The sequence below is a fragment of the Vigna umbellata genome, chromosome 8, assembly GCF_029865625.1.
Source record: "Vigna umbellata cultivar VRB3 chromosome 8, Vumbellata_1.0, whole genome shotgun sequence".
NCBI lineage: Eukaryota > Viridiplantae > Streptophyta > Magnoliopsida > Fabales > Fabaceae > Vigna > Vigna umbellata.
In genome coordinates this window covers 46,488,920-46,501,026 of record NC_142172.1, presented here as the reverse complement: position 1 = coordinate 46,501,026, position 12,107 = coordinate 46,488,920, and the positions used below count along the sequence as shown (strand labels likewise).

At 32.6% G+C, this 12,107-nt stretch overlaps 1 protein-coding gene across 1 annotated transcript; it reads left to right on the top strand.

The window, feature by feature from the left end:
- The first annotated feature begins 1,115 nt into the window (after window positions 1-1,115).
- Window positions 1,116-2,837, top strand: IPT1 (isopentenyltransferase 1). Its single transcript, XM_047308838.2, has one exon. The coding sequence runs from the start codon at window positions 1,461-1,463 to the stop codon at window positions 2,430-2,432; it is 972 nt and encodes a 323-aa protein (XP_047164794.1). The 5' UTR covers window positions 1,116-1,460; the 3' UTR covers window positions 2,433-2,837.
- Window positions 2,838-12,107: the final 9,270 nt, after the last annotated feature.

The following is a 12,107-nucleotide window of genomic DNA, read 5'->3' as shown; positions in this document are numbered from 1 at the left end:
GTTTAATAAATATAAATAATTCAGTTATAATATTATAAAGTGATTTTAAATCTAAAATATTTTTAAAAAACCCGTCACTTAAATTAAAAAAATAACAAAATAATTATGAATATAAATTTTATGAGAATTATGTGGAAAAATTTTAATTTTTGATTATTTTTCAATAATCGTCTTACCGCGAGGTAAGTAGCTGAGTTAGAAATCTATTACAGGAAAAACAATGTCATAAAACTCAGCCTTTCATAAATTATATACATGGCCACCAAAAAATGTTCACGTTTTGCAGTCCTTTTTCTATCTCATATAACGCCCTTTTAAGTATCACTAATTTTAAAAAAAAAAAGTTGCGATTTTAATCTATATTTTTTAAGATTTTGGTGTTTCTATATCGGAAAGGCTGCAATTTTAATCCAATCATTGTTTTACACACTTTTAATTAAATATTTTTACATGGTATCTTAAAAGGAATGTATTGTGTTTAGATGTTAATTGGACTAAAATAAACAAAAGTTAGCGAATGAAAAATGGCACCAAAATTATGAATTTATTTGAAATTGAGAAAAATAAAATCAATGAAAAATAGGAAGGAACTAAAAGAACTTACAGAAATTAATTTAAAGTTTAGTGAATTAAAAATATTATATAATTAAAAGGGGTTGCATAAAATTTGAATCCTCTTTCCTTGCTGCGGAAGACAGTGTGGTTCACATTGAGGGTACGCGGGGTAACGTTGATACAGCTACACAGTATCTAAAATTAGAAGGCTATATGGTGGTATAGTCCCAAAATTTTGTAGTGTGCATTTTAATTTTTTTCATACGGTTTTTTATTAAGGAAAAAAATATCAAAATTATGATGGATCCTTTATATTGGTATTTTATTGACAGAAATTAAAAATAAGAAAAGGAAAAGACCTGGCAGTATTGTATAAATAAGAATAATAATTGTTTAACACATATATTTTTTATATTTATTTAATATTATCCTTTACTACTTATTTCTATAAATATAGAAGTTGTTTTTTTATTGTTATAATATATATAAAAATGACCGTACCATTAGTATTTAAATAAATAAGAGGTGCCACGTTTCTCCCTGCTCTCATTCTCCACAAATCTCTCATTTCATTCCACTTCACAAAAGAGTGAGAGCAGCAGGGAGAGAGAGAGAGAGAGAGAGAGAGAGAGAGAGAGGGGTTCCGCAAAAGGCCATTCAAAGCAAACGGTGTAATGCAAATGCAAGAATAAACACCTTCTCTTTGCCTTCCCGACAAAACTAGGATGAGTTGTAACAGTAATAGAAACAGCAGTAATAGTAGCATTAAGTGCGCAATTCAATTTCGCATTTCGCAATGCCATTTCTGAATATTCCACACCCACGCCCTTTCTGTTTCTTTCGCTTCCCTTATTTTTCCCTATTTTAATTAATATTTCAATATTTCACTTCATCTTCTTTCTCTTATGAGGCTTTCCATACTGCAACCTCAGCCGCAGCGCTGTCACCACCCGATAAAGCGGTGGCCTCGCATGGACGCTTCCTTCCACCGCCGCAAGGACAAGGTCGTTGTCATCATGGGCGCCACCGGCTCCGGCAAGTCCCGTCTCTCCATCGACCTCGCCACCCTCTTCCCCGTCTCCGAAATCATCAACTCCGACAAAATGCAAGTCTACCGCGGACTCGACATCACCACCAACAAGATCCCCCTCGCGCAGCGCCGCGGTGTCCCTCACCACCTTCTCGGCGACGTCGATCCCTCCCTACCGGAGTTCTCCCCCGCCGACTTCCGTCGCCGCGCTGGCCACATCGTCGACGACATCAGCAGCCGGGATTGCCTCCCCATCGTCGTCGGCGGCTCTAACTCCTTCGTCCACGCGCTTCTCGTGGAAGACTTCCAGCCTGACTCCAACGTCTTCCAACACGCCGAGCGGCTTATATCCTCCGAGTTGAGGTACAAGTGTTGCTTCCTCTGGGTCGACATAGCTTTCCCCGTGCTATCGCAATACTTGTGCCACCGAGTCGACGACATGCTCCAATCGGGGATGGTCCAGGAGTTGGCTCAGTTCTTCGACCCCGAGGCTTCCCGTCGAACCGGGTCCGGTCTCAGAAAAGCCATTGGGGTTCCCGAGTTCGACCGCTATTTTAATATGTACCCACCCTGGGCCGGCCCCGCGGGCCCGGGCGAGGATCCTCTGCGGAAGCGTGCGTACGAGGAAGCGGTGCGGGCGATCAAGGATAACACGTGCGAGTTGGCGGAGCGTCAGATGGAGAAGATCGAACGGTTGATGCGTGCCGGGTGGGACCTACGGAGGATCGACGCTACGGAAGCGTTTGGGGTGGTGCTGACGTCAGGGTCCAACAATGGGTCCGATGTATGGGAGAGACAGGTGTTGGAACCAAGCGTGAAGATTGTGAGACGCTTCTTGATGGAGTAGGTCTTCCAGCTAAATCCAGCTACTACTCCTACTCTCTCTTTTTTATTTTTTCATTTTTTTTTCTCTTTTTCTATCGGTTTATTTAACCCTAAAAAACGGAGGAGGAAAAATTGGGGGAACGGAAAATGTACAAAACAAAAATGGGAATGGAAGTTGCGAATTGTGCTGTCGGGGGGAATGATTACGAATGGGTGTTTTGGTTTCGGAGTTGCGGAGGATTGTTGGCTGTTAAGGTTTGGCACGTGCGATTCCACAATTTTTCTGGAGGCTGGTTTGGTTGTAAAAAAAAAAACAAAAAAATGGAAAGTAGCATAGCAGATGTTGAGAAAAATTTTGTTAGCAGTAGGGTTTTATTTTTTGTTTTTAGAATAATTATTATTGTTTATTGAAAAATTGGAAGCGGAATTGTGAATGGCGTTGATATATGTATGAATGAAGGGATGTGTCTGAGTGTGAAAATCACGTAAGAATTGAGAAAATCATGTTTTTATAGTTATAGAGATAAGAGATGAGAAGAATAAAAAGAGTGTGGAAAATGGAATGAGACCAAATTCTTTCCCTCTTGAATTAACTAAAAGACAACCATTCACTTTTTTTCTCCCCTTCTCTCTCCTCCTTTCCTTGTATTCTTTTCTGTGTAGTGTGTGTTTTTGGCTCTCAAGAGGAACCATATGAGCACTCCAGATTGTGAATTTGTCTTGGCTGCCTTCACAACACAACACAACACATTCCTTCTGCTTTCTGCTTTCTTCGCATCACCGTTTGTCATTTTGTTCAATCATCTTAATTCTATTCACTCTGTCTCCACTCAACGCATTTATGTCACCCACTCACCAAATCTATGCATCAAACGGAACACATTCTCAATTCTGTTTCCTTCCAGACACGCCTCCTCTTTCCCTCCTTAATTCATCTCAGTTTTAACTTCAACACAATTAATCTTTTTTTAATCATAAACACGACCACCTTGCCAATGCCATTCACTAATGTTATTCCACTTACTATCATCTAAATTTCATTACACTGTTTTTTTCTATAAATACTTTAATATTAATTTACATTTTTAATTGGTCGTATTTGTAAATTTTCAATATACGTAAAAGTTCCGTCCTAAACTCTTTGTTTTGACTTCCATACCTTTTTTTAATAGCGGAGGAATAATCCTACTTATTTTTTAGTTGCAAGCATTCAGAATCCTAATAAACTAATCCTATATACGCAACTCCCTTTTTAGTTTCAAGCATTCGGAATCCTAATAAACTAATCCTAAATACCCCCACTCTTGTATACTCAAGTGAACCAAAGATCTAGACCATTTCTCTAATATTTCTTCTTGACAACAAATCTAATATTTTCTAAATAAGACCAGTCAAGATTGTTTTAAAGTTCAGTCATTCGCCTAAAGTCTAATCAATATTAATTCGATTGTTTTAATAATGAAATAATATACAAAAAATGTAATGCCTTAATTTTATAATGCCAAAAATTAAAATCAAACTTAAATCTAATAGTTTTTAAATTTTTTAAAAATGTCATCGATTTTATAAGTAAACGTGATTTATTAGATACTTGTTAAATAGGTGTCTCAAGTCAATTATGAATATATAACCAAAATAATATGTTAAAATATTTTAGATACTCGTTTAAAGATCCAGATAATCATTTATTTTTCTTGGACTCTCTATCATTGAATTCATTCTTTTTCTACTGTCATTGTGCCCCACTCATTTCAACTTAATAAGGACACGATACACACAGCACATGTACATATGAATTTAATTAAACCCAACGTTTTATATAACAAAACATAAATTACATTGAAGATGTTCCGGTCATAGTTTATATTTTTCAACCATAAATTTAAGCAAAATTAAATACCTCTTGTTTTATACACAGAAGAAACATGGGGTGCGTTAGTAGTTGTTAATTTGGAGATCCCTCGAAAATTCCTTTTACTAAAAGTCGTGTAGTTCACTAGTTGCACCACAATGTTTATATCCGTTTTCTAAACACCAAAGACAACAATATTATCTAAAATCTCGAAACACTATCCTTTAAAACAAAACAAAATCATATTCTTTTGTATGAAAAATGTTTACTAGAAAGATAAAAATGAATTATTTTATACAATATTATATATTTAAAAATTAATTTTTTTTTTGTTTTTGAGTGCAATGATACAACACTCTTTGTTTCAACTTTTGTTCTCTTGAAAAATGTAAAAACCCATTTTAAAAATTGTGTAACGAAAATCCGAACGGACTCTTAATGATTAGAGTAAGTGTGAAAGAGAAGTATTTTATGAGAAGAAGAAGAAGAAATAGCAATGAATATTAGGTCATTTTACATTGGAGGGGAGGAGGAAAAGTGGAATGCGAATTACAGTTTGATGAAAGATAAAAGTGGAAGCATTAAATGCGGAATTGTAAGGAAATGCATTAATCTTATGTGATGTAGAAGAGCAGAAAGAAATTAATTTAAGTGCATTAATGAGTGTAAGGAGGGTAAAGTATGAGCATAAGTGAGTGAGTGATTACTTGATGTTCTACAATCCAAGTATGTGCTGACCTTCTCTTCACGTTGTCCTTTTTTGTGATATACTGTCCTTGAAATTGTTTTCCTTCACAGCTACTAAGAAACAGACTAGGCATAGGTAGTGTTATCAGAGCAATGGAGTTGTCAGATGGTTAATTTTAGGTGGTAAGGGCCAAATTCTTAGGCTCAGCAGTTCAGAATTTTCTGAAAACAGGTGTAGGGAATTAAATTCTGCATAATGTACAAGTCCAAGAATGAGACAATTTGTGCTATCATCTTCTCCTTGGCCACGTCCCTCCCCCGAGAACTCCGAACTTCATGTACTTTCCCACTGTGGGGGGGCCAACTTCTATACTCTTTCGGTCCTCCTCCTAAACCAATATCTGTCTCTCATTGTTCAAGGGGACCCCTGCATGTTAAGGAGAAAACGTTCCTTTCTCTTAGGTTTTCACTTCCATTTTTGAGGAATACTATACCAACATAGGATGGACCCCCCCGACCATTCTCTTCTTTTGCTCATCTATCTCTTTCTAATTTTACCCATCATAAATTTCTCTCACCAAACAGTCAAATGCATTTAAGGAAACCGTATTAACAATGTCTCATAATAACCCCAAAACAACGTAAATCATTTAACAAAATTATTCTAACACACTGTCACCAAATTCATATGCCATGTGAAAAACCATAACGATGCTCACTCCTCTCTAAGTACCATTGCTTAATTTTCTTGCATCATGATTCTCTTGTGCCAGTGAGACAACAACACTTTGGAATTCGCTAAAATTATGTTCAATGCTCATACGTTATTAAAATAATATAAAACCCCAAAGTTTCAAGTGCCAACTTAGAAACCGTGAATATTCATTTGGCAACTTGGAAACGATGAATTTTGAAGAGCAACCAAGCAAATTCATATTCCAGGCTTGTCACTAGTTGCTATTACTAAACACAAAGTTGCCTAGAGCATGCATGTTTCTCTTGTTCTTCGGTCCAACTAGCTAGTGTGGCTGTATTTCATGATTACATGTTCTTTAGTGTTAAGAATAGTTCCTAGGCCGCATAATTGTTTAACGCGTCTAGAAGAGCACAAATTGGCTGACATGGATCACAGGTGGAACCACATACATAAAGTAGCGTAGTTAGCTGTATAAGAGGGTATTATGTCAAGTCATTAGAATAATGTGATAGTTAACATAAGTGGGATGATGACAAAGCAGAAGCTTTTATGTGGTGCACTAAAATAGGTTTAATATATTGTTGCCAGATTAATGGTTTATCAGCTTATACTACAGCTTGTAATCTCAGATCGAACAAAATATATACAAATTTCCAAATTGATTGGTGCATGTGCAATGCGCACGAAGAACCATGGAAACACAAGACACTAGTTCCCTTCGGAACCAAGGTTAAGGAAAATAATGCCATATAGTTCACACTCTTAATCAATGCAACAAAAGGGACAGGTAAGGAAATTATAACATGTGCAAAAAAATTTCGCATTATACTCTAACCACATTTTCTTCCAGTGAAAACTGCCTAGATTACAAGTGTCTGTTTGTCCTTTTAATTTATTATTATTATTATTATTATTATTTTCGCCCAAAGGAATTGAGAATTTGATCTAGTTCCCTCCAAAATCTTAAATAAACATTTACATCTATAATTAAAATTGTTTTTGACGTCTTGGTGAATTTGAACTAACATTGGACCTTGGTTAATGGCATTTCAAGGAATTGAAGAATAAGTAAGTAGTTGTCACATTCTGTAAGCTATACTTTCTTCTAGATGTGACCAATAAAATACACACATATATACACTTTGGGTACTAAAAATGCTGCGGATCAGTACGAGTGGTTAAGATTTTGCACAGTGACATGTGAGAATGTTTTATAAATTTGAAAAATGATTAACGAGAGGCCACTACTTGGTCCAATAGATTATATTAAGGAGAAAAACTAATATTATTTTTGTTCCTATCTCCTGAAGTAAACGTGTTCAGAAGAAGCCTTTCCGTTATTCATGAGTTTAATTTTATTATGCAACTAATTATATATTAGTATTTGGTTGCAAATTGGTACAGGTCTGTCTACAAGGAATGCAGCGCAAGTTGAAGTATTTTACAGATCACTCAATTAAGGCAGGAAAGCAGACCATGCAGCAGGAATGTTGCAGTCTCTGAATGGCTGGCCACATATTGGGATGAGCTACCACTTAGCTGTTCTCTATGTTCAGCCATTTTAATTTTAGTGAACACTTTGCTGTAGAAGATAACACTTCCAAATTTATTTTTCAACCCTTGTGTAAATAACCAACCATAGGGATCATAATATATCTATCACACGTCCCACAAAATAAATCATTTAAGTATACTTAACACAGAACAAATAAAACCTTCCCCTCAAGTCAACAAGTTTAAAATAGATTAAAAACATTTATGTATATTATTAATGTAATTTATTTTTGTCAATCATTCAAAATAATTTTCTCGTATGCCATGTCACATTATCGAATACGATAATCTGTGCATAATCTAGTTAAGATTGACTCGCATTACTTACATATTGGACTTGATTCAAATACATATATTTCATGCAGTTTGAAATCAGAAATAGATTGACATAATCAACTTATAACTTTTGGGGTTAAACAACGGATTTTGGGTTTCTAAAGTCCTGAACTCACCAACTTGGTCTTGATCCATTAAGATGATGTTTTCTTTCAATATTATTTGGTTTCTTTAGATAATGTAAAAAATTCTGGTAGAAAAATACATAAAAAAGGTGATTATTTTAATTGAGTTGAGGGTACGAGAAAGGTAAAATGTTGTGATAGAAAGATTTACAGTGGGAAAGGAAATAAGTGAAAAGATTAAAAATTAGGTAATGGCATTTAAATTGAAGAGAGGGAGTTGGGTAAACTTGGAATGATTGATTAGAAGGAGAAAAGTGAAGTATTTGATGTGCAGTGGTCGTCCAAGTAGAAGAAATAATGTAGGTGTCAGTTATGGTTGGAAGTGAACATGCTGGTTTTAATGAAGCTGTCCTTCTAAGAATGTTAGTTCAAGAATTAAGTAAGGATAAAGAAACAATAAATCAGTGACAGAAAGGGGAATGATAAAAAGTGGGATGCGAGATCCAAGAGGAAGGTGAAGAAAGGGTGAAAAGAGAGAGAGAGAGAGTGGGTGGAAGCTGAGGTCTCTGGGGCATATGAAGAAACAAAATGTACCAAAGACGAATAAAATATGGATTGTGAGGGCATAATGGTGAGTGGGGGGAACACATGATGGCTCTGTAGCAGAGTCCAAAGCGAGGAGGAACCAACACAACACAACACAAACACCTTTGTGGTGGTGTGAGGACTCGAGAGACAGTGCGCATGCGGTTTTTTTTTGCGCATGATCCTATAACTCTGCCTAAGCCTACTATTATTTTATTACATAACTCATAGGGCATGGGTCTCCAGCATCAGTAATGTTCATCAAATGCCGTCTGTCACCCTTTTACTTCCCAATCACAATCACAGTCACAACCACAACCACAACCACAACCATCTTATGTGGCCTTTCTAATTTTCCATGCTCTCCCACCTTCACCTCTTCCATGTCAGTCACCCACTACAAATCACTAAATAAATAAATATCTCCTTCTTTTTATATCTTCTCTCGCCGTTAAAAAAAATTACCTATTTTACCATTTCAACTTTAACCTTTCGGGTTTAGTCGGGGTAGCTGGATTAGGTTTGCTTTCATTCCTAGATTCTTCATGCAACGCTACTACTTCTATAATTTATAACTATCTCATCTTATCCAGTACATTCATTCTCTCTGTGCAGGGAACAAACAATTGTGTAGAATCTTCTCTACCCTTCCCCATATCTACATTTCTTATCTCTTTTTTCTTTCATAATACTTTTTTTTTTCAAAAGTTTGATGGTGTATATATCGTTTTTGAGATATTTTTATAAAGGTTAACAGACTTATTTTATATATAAACTTAAATGAACAAGAAAAATGAAAACAAACACATCTCTTGATTAAAATTATTCGAGTTTTATTCCTAGTGCTCATAATACGGAAAACTCAAGTTGGGAAGAAATGTTCGCTTATTGTCTCAAACTCTCCATCAAGATTGTATAAGAGTTTATGGACTAATACTCATGTTAATGAAAAAAAAATATACTCGTTACATGGTTGTTTGTAGTCAAATCACAGTGTAAAATCATTTTCAATTTATAAGATCATATATAATGAATTGTTTATTAAAGTTGTTCAAAAAGTCAAGCTGTTTAATAAGATTTATCATGAGAGTATACATTGTGTTAACTGTTGCTTTAAAAAAAAATTCTGAATGTTCATTAGTTCATTAAGTATATTTTTTTTTTATAATTGTATGCCTGGTGGATTATGGTTTATATGAATTATTTATTAATAGTTAAGTATTTTGTGAAGTGTGATAAAAAGATATGATATAATGAGGTACCACTAACGATGTATAACAAGAGTGCTAGGTATAGAGATTTGATAAGATATTCAAATTCTTTTAATAACTCATGTCGTATAGATGAAGATATCATATTCATTGAGTTTGTGTTTTTTATGTTTATACAATAAATATATTGAGCAAAATTTATTTGCACAAAACTTAAATGCATTTCTTAACTACCAATAACTTCAAAATGTTGTGATTTATACCATTTGGAAGAGTAAAGACTTTCAATATAATTATTAGTTTGTCTAAGGAACTATAATCGTATTATTTTATCTTTATATATAAGTGCCATCAAAAATGGGTTAGAACCGATGAGTTTGGAGCAGGCTGAGTTTGAAAAAAACGAAATTTTTTATATGGACCAATTTTTAATCCAATTTACTTAGAATCCGGTTCACCTAGATTGAATCCGTTGAACCCGTGGTGAGTCAGGTTACCCACCTAGTTTAATTTAATTATTTATTATTTTGTGTTTCAATATTATTAGTTAACATTTTTTATTGTATTATAAATGGGAATAAAGAAAAAAATGTTTCAAGAGAGCAAAATATTATAAATATTAAGAAGTGGGACTTGCAAGAATAAATTTATCATTGTAATCTTATAAATAGATAATTGACACAAAAATTATTAACATTATAAACTTATTTATTCACTTTTGGGTTTGCTTTTGTATTATATTTGAGTTCTGTGTTAATTTTTTATTTTGAACTGACTTTGGAGTTAGGGTGAAATTATTTAAATTTGGATTACAAAAAAATTATTATTTTGTTTGGATTAAAAAAAACTTGTAATTAAGCGAGTCAGTGATTCAATTCATTTAACTCACTAACCTGTAATGAATCATACCAATTCAAATTTTTTCGACTCCCTAATAAATAAGCCAAGTTGACCCATTGAGTGACCAACATGTGGTGAGCCATACAGTATTGAACTCGGTGACCCGTTTTAATACTTATTCATACTCATGATATATATTTAATTAAATTTTATCCTTATATGCATTAACATTCTATAAATTTCAATTTTTACATAATGATCTTATTAGAATTTTTTTGTTAGATTCAACACACTGAGTGAATGTATGTCTTTCATGCTTATATAATATTCATATGAAAAATTATATGATGATGATCTAAATGAATTTCTTTCCTGGACACAAGTATAAAATATTGTGGTTGTCGTACAATTTGATAAAGTAAAGACTTTGTAAGGTAATTATCTAGGTAGGAAATTGGAATCTTGTTATGTTATTATCCATACTCATATATAATACAGATTAAATTTGAAATGTATATAATTAATTTCACACTAAATAAGTCAACTTCTTAAATGTTTCCAAGGTGAAATTTTCAACGTCACTTTCAAAAATATCATAATAGATTTAAAAAATTACATAGAAATATAATATATAATACTTAATATGCATATTTATATTTTGTTGGAAATTTAATACTATCATGATATAATACTTGCTTGTATAATAAAGTTATATATCAAAGTTAAAAAATGTAATTTTCTTTTCTTTTGAAAAATGTAAAGAGCATGTAATGATTTTGGCTTCTAAGTTTTACAATTACAACATAACACACTTATAACTAAATTTCCTTTAAAATGCATTTTTTGACACAAAACTAAAATTAGTTTCTATTCCAAATTTTAATATATTTTGATATTTTAATTAAATTAGATATATTTGTTTAACCTAACAACATTAATATTTTTTTAGACGTTATAATATATCAAACAATATAAATAATTCAAATGTTTAAAATGTGTTTAATATATAAAAAAATTTAACACAATCAAATTTAAAATATTATATTTATTTATTTTTAAAATTTGAGACTAAATGTTGAATTTCAATTTTATATTTAAGTTTAAAAGCTAACATATTTAATCATAATATTTGTTTAAGTAATGTCATATAAATGGTTTGTATTTAGAATTAGGTAAAAGTAACACAAAAGTCAATATACTATAAAAAAATCATGCACACAAATGTTTGAAATAGATAACAAAATTTACTAAGAATTTTTTTTATATGTTTAATGTTATATATATAATAATAATAATAATAATAATATCTTTATAATGCGATGTCTGTTATCTAAAACTTACACCGTTTATTTTATTTTTTGAAAAATTTTGCAGAGTCAATGGACATGACTTTTCATTTTAGAACTGAGCCTAAAAATAACCAAATTTTACATTTGAACAATTTTCAATTCTTTTAAGTGAAGCAAAATTTGAATATGAAGATAGCATTGTCTAAAATTTTATTGATGTATGATTTAAAGTCATTATTAGTAAGTAATGATTTCATAAGTTAGCTCGGGACATTCAAGTTTCATATTTATTACATGCATTAATTGTGTGGATCCTACAATGTTTTGTATATAATGTTCATGGTAAAAATGGTCAAATGAATGAATAATGTTTTCATGATTCCTACAATGTGGTTGCATAGGTATACAGTGTTTATGAAATATGGAATCTAAAATAAACATGAGATCAATGCATTCATCCATTATATTTAGGACAACATTTATTCACTAAATTCTCACATGATTGGAAAACTCTTAATAAACAATTGATTTGGATTTAAGTTGGAGCAAATAGAGATGAAATTACCTTTGAACATGTAAGA